Source organism: Lynx rufus, unplaced genomic scaffold (genome assembly GCF_022079265.1).
Source record: "Lynx rufus isolate CCGP_SWC_20201006 ecotype Redwood Valley unplaced genomic scaffold, mLynRuf1.p SCAF_16, whole genome shotgun sequence".
NCBI classification, from domain to species: Eukaryota; Metazoa; Chordata; class Mammalia; order Carnivora; family Felidae; genus Lynx; species Lynx rufus.
In genome coordinates this window covers 21,538,396-21,556,666 of record NW_025814830.1, presented here as the reverse complement: position 1 = coordinate 21,556,666, position 18,271 = coordinate 21,538,396, and the positions used below count along the sequence as shown (strand labels likewise).

The 18,271-nt window shown below is 36.7% G+C and overlaps 1 protein-coding gene across 2 annotated transcripts in view; it reads left to right on the top strand.

The window, feature by feature from the left end:
* The window catches only part of ITFG1 (integrin alpha FG-GAP repeat containing 1), a 349,315-nt gene that overhangs the window by 216,732 nt on the left and 114,312 nt on the right, over positions 1-18,271 (top strand). For both annotated transcript variants that reach the window (XM_047078354.1, XM_047078355.1), the window contains exons 11-12: positions 3,680-3,830; positions 6,566-6,674. In XM_047078354.1, the coding sequence (XP_046934310.1) occupies positions 3,680-3,830; positions 6,566-6,674 (260 nt within the window). The remainder of the gene's footprint in view (positions 1-3,679; positions 3,831-6,565; positions 6,675-18,271) is intronic.

Sequence of the window (18,271 nt, the reverse complement as noted above, 5' to 3'; positions counted from 1 at the left end):
TTTCATTTTCCATCTGCACGATGGACTTTAACATTTCTTACAGTGCCATGAAGAAAAATACTGACATAAATGACTGTAATATTATAAACCTTTCAGTGAAGAACACCATAAATTTTTAAAACAAAATAAAAGGCTGGGGCAAAACGTTTATAACATATCAGTAATAATTACAGCACGTATAGCAATAATAATAACAGCATATGTTGAATGTGTGCTGTGCTGTGTTCCAGGTACTACACTGAACTATTTATTCTGTACTTTTTAATTTAATCCTTAAAACAACCTTTTGAATTAATATACTGTTTTTACACTTACGTTACAAACAAGGATGTCAGAGTAACAGGTAAGTTGTTAGGGTCCCTAACATTGAGAGATGTCCTGAAAATCAATAATTAAAAAAAATATATTAAAGTGCCAGTTCCCAGAAGAAGCACAAATAGCTGATATATATGAAAGTAATACTCAGCTTCTCTTATAATCTAGAGAATGAGATTTTTAAGCTACCCACCTGGTAAGCATAGGAAGCAATAACACTAACATTGGCAAAATATGAAGAGTGATATACCCATACACTAGAAGTACAAATTGGTGCATTTTTTAGAGGATCATTTCACTTAACCTATGGATATTTAAAATATGCATATTGTTTGACCATATAACTATCATTTGGAAATTTATGTACAAATTCCCAAGGGAGAATAACATATTTATAGGTGTGTGAATGAGTGGTATGCTGTAATGGAAAACAATTGAAGACTACTTATCAATAGCAGGGTGTTAAAATGAATGAATGATGGCTTAGCCACATTGTGGAGTAGCCATTGGAAAGAATGCACATGTGGAAAAACAGGCAATTTGATGGGCTACTACTGGGAGATATAAACTAGTACAACTTCTCTGAGGGGTCTTTTCAAAATAGATATCAGAAGTCCTCATTCAGACTATATCCCTTTCTCCCTGTGTATGCTGTATTATGGGACATAAAGAAATCAGTTGCATAAAGAATCTGTATAGTAGAACCTAAATAGGTTTTTTTAAGGATATATATACTTACATATTTGTACGTTCCTAGAAGGTTTGGAAACATACATACCAAATTAGTAACAATGGTTATCCCTAGAAAGGAAGAATTTTGTTTTTTAAATGTCTCTGTTACTTGAATTTAGCAATAACTTTGTAATAGTTTTGAAAAAACAGTTTTTAAAAAGATACATGTGTTGTAATTGACAAGAACACATCAAGAGACAGACTCTAAATAAGCAAGATCATTTCTTCTCATAGATTTCAAACCCAAATGGATCAAGGTTTTTCCTTCCTGTGCTTAAATGAAATTTTATTTATAAAAGTGAGATGTTGGACTGTGTCTGTAGGTTCAGTAAAACTTTAAAGGACTGAAATTTTACAGACCCCAAGTTCAATACTGCAAAACCAAGGTAGTTAGTGAGCATTGAGACAAGAACCATGGCATTTATACTCTTCACAAACTCATAACAAAAATTAAATTGACATTTTAAATTGTACAATGTTGTAGATTATGTTGTGTATTTGAAGTTGCAGCCAGAGTTATAATAATGAAATCCATGCATTCACTTTGAAACAGGAAATTAGTGCAGCACAGTCACTCAAAAGGTTGACCAGTATGATACTTTGGTTACAGAAGATTGTAGAAATGCTACCTTTATCACATGTCCTCATGCTTTATTTTATTTTTTTTTAATTTTTTTTTTCAACGTTTATTTATTTTTGGGACAGAGAGAGACAGAGCATGAACGGGGGAGGGGCAGAGAGAGAGGGAGACACAGAATCGGAAGCAGGCTCCAGGCTCTGAGCCATCAGCCCAGAGCCTGACGCGGGGCTCGAACTCACGGACCGCGAGATCGTGACCTGGCTGAAGTCGGACGCTTAACCGACTGTGCCACCCAGGCGCCCCCATGTCCTCATGTTTTAATATGATCCCTTAATAACAAAATAGAATAGTCTTCATTTCCATGAAATATCTAGTAAAATTACATGGCTAAAAAGGTACGATGGATAAATTACCTGGGGAGAATATTACAAATTATAATTTAAAAATCACTTACTACACAGGAGACAAAGAAGAAATGATTATTCCTTCTGTTATATGTTAGGTCTTGAGCAAAGTCACCTCATTGCTTTCCAGGTAATTGTTACAACCTGGGAGGGTTTTTTTCCTTTGTTAAAGAATTATTCTAAACTATTTGTGTTGGAATTTTTTATCTAGAATAATTTGAAGTCAATTATATATTTAGTACAGTATACAAATTGAATATTTTGTACATAGGTTCCCTTACTGTGTTGAACAGAAAGAAATTTTCCTCTTTTTTTCTTTTCCAAAGTGTCCAGATTCAGGCTAATACCCAAAGTTGTATTTTCATATGGAAAAAAGGAAATATCTTTTTAGTTTTATTGAAAATAACTATTAGAGAAAATTGAGCACTAGTAAAATTTAATACCTTTAGCCTATTACTTTTTGTATAAGTAGAGGGAAGTAAAGAACTATATACATTGGGAAATGCCTATAATAGGAACCTTCACATAAAATCACACTGCAAAAGTTACTTCTATTTCTAAAGGAAATATTTTTGCATGGCATGGTATTGCACTATAGAAATAAGAATGGTGATAACAAACACTTTCACTGAGATCTAACTGGATAACAAGAATTGTTCTAAGTATTTTGCATTCAGTATTTCATTTTATTTTTATAACAATCCTATAATATAACAACTCTTTTTATAATTCTTGACTCTTTTAAAGTTTATTTATTTTTGAGAGAGAGGGAGAGAGTGTGAGCAGGGGAGCAGCAGAGAGAGAGGGAGAGAAAGACAGAATCCCAAGCAGGCTTCATGCTATTAGCAGAGTCTGACATGAGGCTCAGTCTCATGAACCATGAGATCATGACCTGAGCTGAAACCAAGAGTCACATGCTTAACCAACTGAGCCACCCAGGCACCCCTAATATAAGTACTCATTGCTCAGTTTACAAATAAGGATAGGAGTCTTCAGGAGATTAACTAATTTACTCAAGGTTAGTAACAGCTAAATGACAGTCAGAATTTGAATCCACATAATCTGGCTCCAGAATCTAAGCTCAAAACCACTTCGCCTATAGAGTCACATATAAAAGGGAAGATTTCATAACCGTACAAAGTACAGTGCTTCTTTTGTCTGAAAGGACCTAAGCAATATCCACCCTACTGCCTGTCTGGAAGTGGAAATTCTATCATTGTAGATTCACTGCTTTGGGTTTTACAAGACTTGGGGATATCAGGTGGTTCCATTTAAAATGCAAATATTCATTTGGGGAGTTATACACATCAGAAGGGATAATGGCAGTGTCCAGGAACTCAGAAATGGAACCACATGGTCAATGGCTATGGATTAGCAAGGGAAGAAAGAGGGATGGTCCTGGAAACTCCACATAAGAGGAGAGAGGCTTGCAACCAATTAGCCTCAGGATTTGTGTCAAAGGCTCACAAAGTATAGCCAACAATTTCAGTTTTTTATGACACAGTAAAATAATCAAGTGTGGAGCTTTTTTCATATCATTTCACTATATACCATTTATCATGTCTTTGATTCTAGGACATACAGCACAGCTGATGCGACGCAGCAATGGTGTGTTATATTAACTAAATGCCTTTCCTTTATCTTACAGCAATCAGCAGGCCTTTTTACTGGAGAATGTTCCATGTAATAATGCAAGCTGTGAAGGGGCACATCGTATGTTTAAAGTCTACTGGGAGCTGATGGACCTAAATCAAATCAGAGATGCCATGGTTGCCACCTTCTTTGACATTTATGAAGATGTGAGTTCAGAAGTCTCCTGCATGTTTGGAGTCTAATTGCCATCCACTTCATCTCACTTTCACTTCACCATGTTTGACCAGAAAATGTAGATGAGATAATGAAAGCTAATGAGTTAAAGAAAGCCCCTTTTAATGTTAGATGGCACAGGGAACAAATTTATCGACACCACTAGCTGATCAGTACAGTGAAATATGAAAACGCCTTTATCTCATTTTGTGCCTATTTAGATTAAGCCACTAGAGAATCATGCTCTGAGACGGGCCAATGTGTATATGCACCAGTAGACAAAAGCACAGCCAACAGATAACAGGGTCTTAAACCTGTACAAGATCACAGAAGAGTGAATGAAGTACTACTCCCTTTTAACTTTGTGAACTATTGCCAAGGATTCCTATGATTCTGTCTGCAGTTGCCAGGTGACAATGAAAGGCCCTCAGGGCACTGGTTTCCTCCAGTCTAATTTGAAAAGCCAGTTTACCATGCAGAAAAATAATAAATTCTGATACCAAATGTATTAAATTCCAGAGTTAATATATCACAGTATATCCTTGTAAAATAATGTGATTATTTAAAAATTCATCCCATGTCTTTTTAAGAGAGTCTTAAATACAGAGAACCAACTGAGGATACATGGGGGAGTGGGGAGAGGGGAAAATGGGTGATGGGCGTTGAGGAGGGCACTTGTTGGGATGAGCACTGGGTGTTGTATGCAAGCCAATTTGACCATAAATTTTATTAAAAAAAAAATTCAGTGCCCATCAGGACATTTATGTCTCCTAACCCCATTTTTGGTTTGGTTTGGTTTGGTTTGGTTTAGTTTGGTTTGTAAATAAATAACTAAATAACTACATAAGGGGGAAAAACTCAAGAGAATTGGCTACAAATAAATTTTTAATTTTTGCACATAAAAAACATCATAAATGAAATTTAAATTGTTTTTACATCTGGGGAAAAAATATTTATGAAAGACTCAAATAACTAATATCATTAATATAAGAAGGGTTTATGCAAACTGATACAAGTCACCAAAAACTCCCACTGGAAAAACAGAACATAGTGAATTTACAGAAAAAACATATGTGGCTAACATATGAAAAAATATGATAAATGATCAGTTTGATTAAGAATCAGTGGAATGAACTGCACTTGTGGCAAGCATAACATAAGGTATACAGTGGCTGAGTCACTGTGTTGTACCCCTGAAACTAATGTAACATTGTGTGTCAGGTATACTCAGAAAAAGTGTAATAAATAAATAAATAATAGTGAAATGGAATTTAAATGAGCACACCTTTTCCCCCCAGTATAATCAGCAAAGCCTCCCTCTTTTTTACAGAAAAGTAATGTTAATATGCTGTGGTTACCAGGACAGTTAAAAAGGTGCTCTCTTTCTCTGACGGTTGAAAACAATTTGGCCTTCCGTTTCATAGGCCTTTAAAAATTCATGCAAATATGACTAGAAAGAAATTTACTAAAATGTTAACAGCTATCTCCAGGGATTAAAATTACAGATTTTTTTCATTTTCTTTATATTTTACTATTTCCAAGGTTTGTTTTGGGGATTTTTTTTTTTTTATAATTTATTGTCAAGTTAGCTAGCATACAGTGTAAACAATGTGCTCTTGGCTTTGGGAGTAGAGTCCCATGATTCATCACTTACATACGACACCAAGTGCTCATCCCAACAAGTGTCCTCCTCAATGCCCATCACCCATTTTCCCCTCTCCCCTACCCCTACCCCCTACCAATCAACCCTCAGTTTGTTCTCTGTATTTAAGAGTCTCTTATGGTTTGCCTTCCTCTCTGTTTGAAACTAGTTTTTTCCCCTTCCCTTCCTCCATGGTCTTCTGTTACATTTCTCAAATTCTGCATATGAGTGAAAACAGATGTTATCTGGCTTTCTCTGACTGACTTATTTTACTTAACCACATCGAGATATCACCTCACACTGGTCAGAGTGGCTAAAATTAACAACTCAGGAAAAAACAGATGCTGGCAAGGATGTCGAGGAACGGGAACCCTCTTGCACTCTTGGTGGGAAAGCAAACTGGTGCAGCCACTCTGGAAAACAGTGTGAAGGTTCCTCAAAATATTAAAAATAGAATTACCCTACAACCCAGCAATAGCACTACTAGGAATTTATCTAAAGAATACAGGAGTACTGATTCATAGGGGCACATGGACCCCAATGAGCAAAAGCCAAATATGGAAAGAGCACAAATGCCCATCAACTGATGAATGGATAAAGAAGATGTGGTTTATATATACAATGGAATACTACTTGGCAATGAGAAGGAATGAAATCTTGCCATTAGCAACAATGTGGATTGAACTGGAGGGTATTGTGCCAAGGTCTTTCTTTTTTTAAGTTTTTATTTAAATTCCAGTTAGTTAACAAAGAGTATAATATTAATTTCAAATGTACCCTATAGTAATTCAGCACTTCCATATATCACCTGGTGCTCATCACAAGTGCCCTCCTTAATCCCCATCACCTATTTCTCCCATTACCCCACCAACCTCCCCTCTGGTAACCATCAGTTTGTCCTCTATAGTTAAGAGTATGTTTCTTGGTTTGCCCCTCTCTAAGGTTTTATACTTTTAATAATATTTTTATTTTAAACATCAAGTTGAATAAATAAGGTTTAAACTTACATGATAAATATGCATGTATTTTCATTAGTTTTTCAGTCTGCTGGTTTGTTCTTATGACTTTTGTTTATGTTTTTTCCAGGGAATCTTGGACATTGTAGTACTAAGTAAAGGATATACAAAGAATGATTTTTCCATCCATACACTAAAAAATAACTTTGAAGCAGATGCTTATTTTGTTAAAGTCATTGGTGAGTATTTGTTTCATATGTTTTATTATTAATTATTAACATTTATTTTTGTATTCTGTCTGTCAACTCAAATTTTCCAAAGAATAAGGACACACCCCTATGTGTGTTACACATACAACTCTCCAAATCAGGAAATCAACTTTATTACAACACTACCATCCTATACACAGACTCTTCAAATTTTTCCAGTTGTCCTAACAATGATTTTTTTTTCTGTTTCAGGATTCTATAAAGGAATTCCTCTTTAATTGTCACATCTTTGCAGACTTCTTCAATATGGAATAATTCCTTTTTTAGGTCCTTATCAGTTTTAAAGAATATAGGCCTTCTTCTGTACCATAACCCTGTTTCTTCTCTTTCCACTCAGGTCATACATTCTTTGCAGAAATTCCACTGCATAGAATTGCATAACCAGTGCTGTGCATTTCTCAGTGCATTATATCAGGAAGCACATGATGTTGGTCTATCTCACCACCAAAATGTTTACCTTGAGCTTCTGATCATCTTAGTGACCACCAGGACTCTCCACCTTAAATTCACTCTTTTCCCTCTTTGTGATTGCCTTCTCTAAGATAGTTGTCAAAGAGTAATTCTCTATTTCCAACATTCTTTCCACATTTATACTTGGCATTCTACTATAAGGAAGATCTTTTGCTTCTCTCCCATGTATTTATGTATTCATTTATCAGTATAGATCTATGTATTCATATTACATTCAATAAATAAAATCGTTTCCTTTAATGTTCAAAGTATTCGCAGTAGGAGCTCCTTCAGGCTGGCTCCTATATCTATTTTACATGTTCTCTGGGATAGACAGATATTCCAGACTCATCTTATTCTTCCCTTGCCCTAAGTCTAGAATCTTCTCTCTCCCCAAGGATCCCCATTTCCTTTTGTAGAAGATGGTATTTAAAAGCCATGTTCTAAATTTTCAGTGTGCTGGTTATTTCTGAGTTGCCATTTCTTCTAGCTTCTCTCAATGGACAGAGCAGGAAATACAGATATGGCTTTATATACTCAACACACAAATATACATATCTATAACTATATGTGTGTATGTATATTTGTGTATACATCACCTTCACTTACTATAAAACCATGAACTTATGCCATTACTTCCATTTCTGATCCAACACAGCATGTCAAGACTTCTTTCTAGGGGCGCCTGGGTGGCGCAGTCGGTTAAGCGTCCGACTTCAGCCAGGTCACGATCTCGCGGTCCGTGAGTTCGAGCCCCGCGTCAGGCTCTGGGCTGATGGCTCAGAGCCTGGAGCCTGTTTCCCATTCTGTGTCTCCCTCTCTCTCTGGCCCTCCCCCGTTCATGCTCTGTCTCTCTCTCTGTCCCAAAAATAAAATAAACGTTGAAAAAAAAAAGACTTCTTTCTAATCTTTTCTGTCTGTATATATCTTCTCTAGCAGTGAGAAACCCGGCTCCCACTTTCCTCTGTATATTTATTTATTTGTTCATTGTTACCTGTTCCCAACCATGCTAACCATCTCCTCCAGCTGACATGTATGTTCACCAGAGATCTTTTACATTTTTTAGGTGATTATAAATGTTGTGTTTTTAAGTTTGGTTTCCACATGTTTGTTTTTAGTAATTAGAAATACAATTGATTTTTTTGTGTGTTAATCTTGTATACTGCAATCTTGCTCAACTTCTTTATTGACTCTAGGAGGTTTTTTTAAGATTCAATAGGATTTTCTACATAGACAATTATGTTATCTACAAAGAGAGTCTTTTTTTTTTTTTTTTTTTAGTGTTTATTTTTTGAGACAGAGAGACAGATGCAAGCAGGGGAGGGGCAGAGAGAGGGAAACACAGAATTGGATGCAGGCTCCAAGCTCTGAGCTGTCAGCACAGAGCCTAACCTGGGGCTCAAACTCATAAACCACAAGATCATCATGTGAGCCGAAGTTGGATGCTTAGCCAACTGAGCCATCCAGGCACCCCAGAGAGAGACAGTTCTATTTATTCTTTCCAATCTATGCCTTTTTTGTTTTTCTTTTCCCGGCTAAAATTTCCATTACTATGTTGAAAAGATTGGTGGGAGTGGACATCCTTGCCTTGCTTCTGATCTTGGGGGAAAGCATTCCTTCTTTCACCATTAATTATGATATTATTAGCTATTGGGTTTTATAGATGCTCTCTATTGTGTTAAGGAAGTTTACCCTATTTCTAGTTTTCTGAGAGTTTTATCATGAATTGCTATTGGAAATTACTGTTTTTGTGTTACTATTATAGTCAACAACATTTGCAAATATCTATAAAGAAATTACCAAACTCCACACCCAAAAAACAAATAATCCAGTGAAGAAATGGGCAAAAGGCATGAATAGACACTTCTCCAAAGAAGACATCGAGATGGCCAACTGGCACATGAAAAAATGCTCAACATTACTCATCATCAGTGAAATACAAATTAAAACCACAATGAGATACCACCTGACACCTGTCAGAATGGCTAACATTAACAACTCAGGCAACAACAGATGTTGGCAAGGATGTGGAGAAAGAGGATCTCCTTTGCATTGCTGGTGGGAATGCAAACTGGTGCAGCCACTCTGGAAAACAGTATGGAGGTTCCTCAAAAAATTAAAGAACTACCCTATGACCCAGCAATTGCACTACCAGTTATTTATCCAAGGGATATAGGTATGCTGTTTTGAAGGGGCACATGCACCTCAGTGTTTATAGCAGCACTATCAACAATAGCCAAAGTATGGAAAGAGCCCAAATGTCCATCGATGGATGAATGGATAAGGAAGATGTATTGTATATATATACGATGGAGTATTACTCAGCAATCAAAAAGAATGAAATCTTGCTATTTGCAACTATGTGGATGAACTAAAAGGTATTATGCTAAGCAAAATTAGTCAGAGAAAGACAAATATCATATGACTTCACTCATGTGAGGACTTTAAGACACAGAACAGATGAACATAAGGGAAAGGGAACAAAAATAATATAAAAATAGGGAGGGGGACTGGGGCGCCTGGGTGGCGCAGTCGGTTAAGTGTCCGACTTCAGCCAGGTCACGATCTCGCGGTCCGGGAGTTCGAGCCCCGCGTCGGGCTCTGGGCTGATGGCTCGGAGCCTGGAGCCTATTTCCGATTCTGTGTCTCCCTCTCTCTCTGCCCCTCCCCCGTTCATGCTCTGTCTCTCTCTGTCCCAAAAATAAATAAATGTTGAAAAAAAAAATAGGGAGGGGGACAAAACATAAGAGACTCTTAAATATGGAGAACAAACAGAGGGTTACTGGAGGGGTTGTGGGATGTTGGATGGGCTAAATGGGTAAGGGGCATTAAGGAATCTACTCCTGAGATTCTTGTTATACTATATGCTAACTAATTTGGATGTAAATTTAAAAAATATTAAAAATAAAATTAACATAACATAACATAACATAACATAACATAACATAACATAACATAAAAGTATACCCTCTTGGGGCACCTGAGTGGCTCAGAGGGACAACTGGGTGGCTCAGTTGGTTAAGCGTCCAACTTTGGCTCAGGTCATGATCTCACAGCTTGTGGGTTTGCGATGGGCTCTGTGCTGACAGCTCAGAGCCTAGAGATGCTTTGAATTCTGTGTCTTCCCCTCTCTCTGCTCCTTCCCCACTCAAGTGCGCTCTCTCACTCTCTCTCTCTGTCTCAAAAATAAATAAACGTGAAAAAAAATTTTTAAGACAATAAAAGTATTCCCCCTAGTACCCAATGGTGCTAGGGCCTAATGCCTGATGCCTCAGGCCCATGTTCTGTCTCTAGGAAGCATTCTACCAAAAGATGAAACTCCATTTCAAGGACATATTTGCACCTTTACCTGTTCTCTGATGTCAGAGCTATAGCTAGTCAATAGTTCATTTCTTGAAAAGAGAATATTTAATCTTAGTGAGCTAGTTACTCTGCCCTGGCTTAAGTTCTCACATCTACCTATCTTTTAGGATTCTCTGTGACTAGAAATACTTCATTTCCCAGGCTTATAAACGAAAAATGTACAGAAAGAACATCATGCAATGAGTAAGAGAGGTTCTCTCTCATGACCTTAATGGGATGCTGTGAAAATCATCTTTTTATTCCAACCTAGAATAAATGTTATTTGTCTCAAAAATTTATATTGAAACTCACAGTAATAATTCTCTTTTTTTTTCTGTGTAATGAGATAGCTGTACTATTTGTGTCCTTGATTTGAGTTTTGCCAGTGTACTTTGAAGAAAGTTCAACTCAAGTTTAAAGTTTCCAAAAAACCACAGATTTATTGGTTAGTTCATCTGAATTTGAAGTGTTTTTGTGTGTCTGTATGGATTGAAAATTAATGGTTTCTACAATAGATGTTACTCATTGAGTAGTAAGGAAAAATTCCAGTGAAAGGGGTATTAATTTGTATATGGTTAGGACAAATCAGGTTCACCCTTGCATTCAGCAGGTTGTTTTATTCAAGCCTTAAAACTACTTTTCTACTAAAAATTACTTGTTTTGTGCTCTTGAAAAAATATGATTGAGTTTTTGTGATATACTCCCAAATCTGAGTTAGTGTGAGGGCATGTGATGCTGTTGCTTCCTTTGCTGATGCCTGTAGACTCTTTCCTAGAGCAGAGGTTGTCAGTGAAATAAAGTTAAATCAGAGCATAAGATTTTCCTACAGTGATAAGGGATCCAGATCCCTACTCATAATAATAATAATGATAATAAAATAATAATGATAATAATAATGCTAAAGAAAGGAGGCAGTTTCTCATATGAAGCAAAAACCGGTCTCACATTTTTTTTTATATTGATCATTTGGAAATTGTCCATGTGGAAAATACATACATATAATGTAGGATCTTCAGTCCTTCCTTTGTATTTGTTTATTTACATTTTTAGAAATTACAGAACAATCAGAATCTTAGATATGGGAAAGGCCTTAGAAGGCATCTTGCCCAAGTCCACCCTAACGCAACACCTCAGCCAGCATCTGCTTGAATGCCTTGCAGTAAAGCTCACCTCCTCATGAAGGAACACACACTTCTTTTATGAGTCAATATAGTTGCCAGAATATTTATTCTGTATGAAGTCGAATGTGCATAGTTTACTTCTGTTGATACTAATGTCTGATGTATAGCAGGCCCTGGAGAAATATCTGTTGAATAACAAAACAATTAGTCCTGATGAAATCTTTGCAGTTTTTATCTTTAGAGTAGACCACAAATACGGTAACAGAATACATGAATACATGATGGTACTGCTCAGGAAAAAGTAAACTTATTTAAACAATTAAATAATGAAACAAACTACATGAAAATGGAATGACATGGTTGAGGTGTTTCTTTAAAGTAATCCAGGGAAGTAGGAAATGGAGGGTAGATTTAACAAGATTGGCTATGTGTTTTTGACCACTGAACTTGTGTGAAGTGTGAGTGGGGTCCTTCGTATATTTCTAATTTTGTATAATTTGAAAAATTCCATGTAAACAGTTTAAATACCTAAAAGTCTCTTGAGAATCTGTGGCCTGTGACTTCCTAGCCTGAGTCGGGATGGGGGGACCACTGGATAGCACTGGCATCTAATTAACAGTATCCTGAAGAAAGTTTTCTCCACACATCTCCAAGCTCAGACCCAGAGCCAAGTTGGTGCAGGAGGTTTTAGTTTTAGAAAACAAGGTAACTTTACATGAAAGATATTAACATAAATATTAATAACATACTTTACAAAAAGGTCATGGGAAATGAGGTACCAATTTGAAGCAGTCATTTGGGAAAAATAACCTTCTAGTTGTTTTGGAATGCCCTTCCACTCTTTCCTTTGATTATTAGTTTTTGGCCTTAAGTCAGACACTTACTAGTATATAATTATCCTTTCAAAGCCGTCTACAATGTCCACCATTGATTTTGCTCTAAAATTGTACTGTTACTCTAATGTTCAAACTAGCCTGTGCTAAAAGTCACTGTTTTTCAGTTAAGGACATTCAAGAAATTGGCAAGAGAAAGGTAAAACTCCCTTGAATCAGAATTGATTCCTAGCTCTTTTTCCTCTTTTGTCAGCTGCACTGGAAAGTTCTGCATTCTAATTCAGTGCTACCAGGACTTAACTCCAATTTCTGACAAATATCTGACCCTGTTTCCCTCACACTTTTATAATTGTAACAGTGTGTTTACTTTTACTTCCCAAGTGAGATGACACATTTAGAAAGGTTTTACTTCCCTGCTTGTTTCAAGATTCTGTTGAAATAATATGGAAGTATTTTTCTGGTGATTAATTCAGTTTTAATTTTGCGCCTTCTGTTTTGCAAATTCTTTCTTAATAATTCAAAACCATGTTATCAATGATTATTTAAACTTAACAAGTTTTACCAGCTTTATTGCTACCATTTTACTTATATGCCACCCCTTGCCCTTACTTTTTTTGAATTCCTATCTCTTTTTTTTTTTTTTTAATGTTTATTTATCTTTGAGAGACAGAGCATGAGCGGGGAAGGGGCAGAGAGAGGGAGACACAGAATCTGAAGCAGGCTCCAGGCTCCGAGCTGTCAGCACAGAGCCCAACGCGGGGCTCGAACTCATGAACCGTGAGATCATGACCTTAACTAAAGTCGGACGCTCAACCAACTGAGCCACCCAGGCACCCCATGAATTCCTATCTCTTTTGGTAGAGTACTTCCTCGGATGATTTTCAGAAAGTTGTACATAGGTTAATATATTTTCTGACTACTCTTATGTCTTAAAATATTTTTTCTCTTGCTTTTACATATCAACACCAATTTTCTAATATAGAATTTTATAAACATTGTGCTGTTTACTTCTTGCAGATAGTATGGTAATCTTTGAATTCTCTTCTTTTCCTTGCTTAGGTAGGGATCATTTATATCATGTATATGATCATTTACATGATTTCTCACTTTGGCTTTCCTTCTCTTAAGCTGTTGTTTTTCTTCTTGTGTCTGATAACTTTTCTATGCCTTTGCCTATATTTCTAGAAAGAATTAGTGTTGGTAGGTAATATGGTAGGAAAAGCACATGTGTCACATACAATTCTGGCCAGCAGACGATTGCCACTACTCCCTTTCTCCTCTCCCCATGCAGGAGCTCCTTGGGGCTCTAAAGCTGGGAGCAGGCACCTGAAGTGGAACAAATATTTTGAACAAGATGGTGTCTTCAAGGTCCTCAAATAACATAGCACAAGTGATGCATTGGTGGTGAACTGCACCCACCTCTGTGAGAATCACTAGCAAGGGACACTCTAAGAGTCTCTGACTTACTCATTCCTCTGTCCTCAACCTGGGAGATCATCAGATTCTTTGAGTCTGAACAGAGTTGTGCTTTCCAGTGGGAAGAAAAGAAGGGGAGTTAAAGGGAGGCACAGCTGCTTTCCTGAGCCTTTTGTGTCATTTCACCAAGTGGTTTCAGAGGTTTCTTTTTTTTGGCAACACTCTAAAATTATTTAGAACACTGTCTAGAAGAACCAGCAAATCCCCCACTTTCATTAGCTAGTAGGAACCTCCAGGTGACAGATACACTTATTCCCTGTGTGAGCCACACAGTTCCAGGGGTCCTTTGTCTCCTTCTGAATATCCGGCCCCATCATGGCTTGCCCTTGTTCTCTTTCACAGCTCTGAGTCAAGATCTCTCATTGATCTACTAGAGAGTCCATCCTCTAGTGCCCTATTGACTCTGACCTGGTCAGCATTAATTGCCTATTTTCTCAATATTATTTACCTATTTAAAACCCTTTAGAAATTCCTCAAAATAGCTGCCATTGATCACTGAACACTTTTATTTTCAGATTTATTTAATCATGGTAGTGGTATTTAGGGAATTAAGGAAGGTAAATATATGTTTTGCATATTAAATTATTTGCTAAAAGTTTTTCAGACATATTTACCTAGAACCAAATATGTTTTTAAATGTCAGACCTCTCCTGAATTTAGCATAAATTTTAATAATTTTATATGTGTATAAAAATATGTGTATAAAGTTATATGTGTATAAAACATATGCCTACCACATTTAACAACTGTTTGCACATGTAGAGGACAAGATCAAAATTACTTGAAAGATTAGTCATTTTTTACTTTCTGTATCTAAATTCTTTACAATGAGCATATGACTTTTTAATTAAAAAAAATGAAAGATAGGTAATTAAACATAATTAAACATTTTTCCACAAAATGTCTCAAATAATGTCTAAATAACAGGAATAGCTGGGAGGGGAGCCTTTATTTCACACATGATATTTGATTATGATATTTGCTTTGTATTCACATGTCTTAAAGAAACAAAAATGAAAGACCTTTTCAGAGAATAAATATGAGGAGTCATCTATAATCCAGGCAAGGATTTTTCATTTTAAATGCTACTAAAACCATTATACAGTATTGACCTTTATAGCTTTGACTTTTTGCTACTCATCCTTCTCCCAGCCTACACAGTGGTTTAGTGTTACAGTATTTATGCATGATTATTGCTGCTTTTTGGTTTTGACATTTGTGTGAAGCAGCTAACATAAACTTTAAATAAGCTATACTGTCACTGTACTATCACTAGATTCACTAAGCTATACTTTGAATATAAATTCTTTAAATATACATTCTTTTTTTTATTTTTTTTATTAAAAAATTTTTTTAACGTTTATTTATTTTTGAGACAGAGAGAGGCAGAGCATGAACAGGGGAGGGGCAGAGAGAGAGGGAGACACAGAATCAGAAGCAGGCTCCAGGCTCTGAGCCATTAGCTGAGAGCCCGACGCGGGGCTCGAACTCAATCGTGACCTGAGCTGAAGTCGGAGGCTTAACCGACGGAGCCACCCAGGCACCCCTAAATATACATTCTTAAATATACTTTAAGAATACATGACTTGTAACATATAATGTGTTTTAACATGAAATCTTTTTCTTAATATAATTTTCAAGTTGGTTTCCATACAACACCCATGCTCATCCCAACAAGTACCCTCCTCAATGCCCATCACCCACTTTTCCTTTCCCCCACCCCTCCCATCAACCCTCAGTTTGTTCTCAGTACTTAACAGTCTCTTATGGTTGGCCTCCCTCCCTCTCTGTGACTCTTTTTTTTTCTCCTTCCCTACCCCCATGGTCTTCTGTTAAATTTCTCAAGATCACATATGAGTGAAAACATATGGTATCTTTCTCTGACTTATTTCACTTAGCATAATACCCTCCAGTTCCATCCACATTGCTGCAAATGGCCAGATTTCATTCTTTCTCATTACCAAGTAGTATTCCATTCTGCATATAAACCACATCTTCTTTATCCATTCATCAGTCGATGGACATTTAGGGTCTTTCCAAAATTTGGCTATTGTTGAAAATGCTACTCTAAACATTGCAGTATATGTGCCCCTATGCATCAGCACTCCTGTATCCCTTGGGTAAATTCCTAGCAGTGCTATTGCTGGGTCATAGGGTACATCTATTTTTAATTTTTTGAGGAACCTCCACACTGTTTTCCAGAATGGCTGCACCAGTTTGCATTCCCACCAACAGTGCTAGAGGGTTCCTGTTTCTCCACATCCTCATCAGCATCTGCAGTCTCCTGATTTGTTCATTTTAGCCACTCTGACCAGTGTGAGGTAGTATCTCAGTGTGGTTGTATTTCCCTGATGATGAGTGACATTGAGCATCTTTTTATGTGTCTGTTGGCCATCTGGATGTCTTCTTTGGAAAAGTGTCTCTTCATGTCTTCTGCCCATTTCTTCACTGGATTCTTTGTTTTTTGGGTGTGGAGTTTGGTGAGTTCTTTATAGATGTTGGATACTAGCCCTTTTTCTGATTTGCAAATACCTTTTCCCATTCCGTTGGTTGCCTTTTAGTTTTGTTAATTGTTTCCTTTGCAGCACAGAAGCTTTTTATCTTCATGAGGTCCCAATAGTTCATTTTTGCTCTTAATTCTCTTCCTTTGGAGATATGTTGAGGAAGAAATTGCTGCGGCTGAGGTCAAAGAGGTTTTTTCCTGTTTTCTCCTCTAGGGTTTTGATGGTGTCCTGTCTCACATTCAGGTCCTTCATCCATTTTGAGTTTATTTTTGTGAATGGTATAAGAAAGTGGTCTAATTTCATTCTTCTGCATGTCACTGTCCCATTCTCCCAGCACCATTTGTTAAAGAGACTGTCTTTTTTTCCATTGGATACTCTTTCCTGCTTTGTCAAAGATTAGTTGGCCATACATTCTGGGTCCAATTCTGGGTTCTCTCTTCTATTCCATTGGTCTATGTGTCTGTTTTTGTGCCAATACCATCCTGTCTTTATGATTACAGCTTTGTAGTAGAGGCTAACGTCTGGGATTGTGATGCCTCCCACTTTGGTTTCTCTTTCAATATTACTTTGGCTATTCAGGGTCTTCTGTGATTCCAAACAAATTTTAGGATTGTTTGTTCTAGCTTTGAGAAGAATGCTGGTACAATTTTGATTGGGTTCGCATCGAATGTGTAGATTGCTTTGGGTAGTATTGACATTTTAACATATTTATTCTTCCAATCCATGAGCATGGAAGGTTTTTCCATTTCATTGTGTCTTCTTCAGTTTCCTTCATAAGGTTTCTATAGTTTTCAACATACAGATCTTTTACATCTTTGGTTAGGCTTATTCCTAGGTATTTTATAGTTCTTGGTGCAATTGTGAATGGGATCAGTTTCTTTATTTCTTTTTCTGTTGCTTCACTATTGGTGTATAAAAATGCAACCAATTTCTGTACATTGATTTTGTACCCTGTGACCTGAATTCATGTCTCAGTTCTAGCAGACTTTTAGTGGAGTCTTTTGGGTTTTCCGTGTAGAGTATCATGTCATCCGCACAAAGTGAAAGTTTGACTTCTTCTTTGCCAATTTGGATGCCTTTGATTTCATTTTGTTGTCTGATTGCTGATGCTAGGACTTCCAACACTATGTTAAATAACAGTGGTGAGAGTGGACATCCCTGTCGTGTTCCTGATCTCAGGGGGAAACCTCTCAGTTTTTCCCCACTGAGGATGACATTAGCTGTGATTAGCTTTTCATAAAAGGCTTTTATGATGTTTAACTATGTTCCTTCTATTCTGACTTTCCTGAGGGTTTTTATTAAGAAAGGATGTTGTGTTTCGTCAGATGCTTTTTCTGCATCTATTGACAGGATCATATGGTTCTTATCCTTTCTGTTAGTAATGTGATGTATCACATTGATGGATTTGTGACTGTTGAACCAGCCCTGCAGCCCAGTAATGAATCCTACTTGATCATGGTAAATAATTCTTTTGAATTATTTATGCTGTTGAATTTTATTTGGTAGTGTCTTGTTGAGAATTTTTGTATCCATATTCATCAGGGATGTTGGCCTGTAGTTCTCTTTTTTGCTGAGTCTCTGTCTGGTTTGAGAATCAAAGTAATGTTGGCTTCATAGAATGAGTCTGGAAGTTTTCCTTCCATTTCTATTTTTGGAACAACTTGAGAAGGATAGGTATTAACTCTGCTTGAAATGTCTGGTAGAATTCCCCACAGAAGCCATCTGGTCCAGGCTCTTATTTGTTGGGAGATTTTTGATAACTGATTCAATTTCTTCACCGTTATGGGTCTGTTCAAATTTTCTATTTCTTCCCGTTTGAGTTTTCATAGTGTGTGGATGTT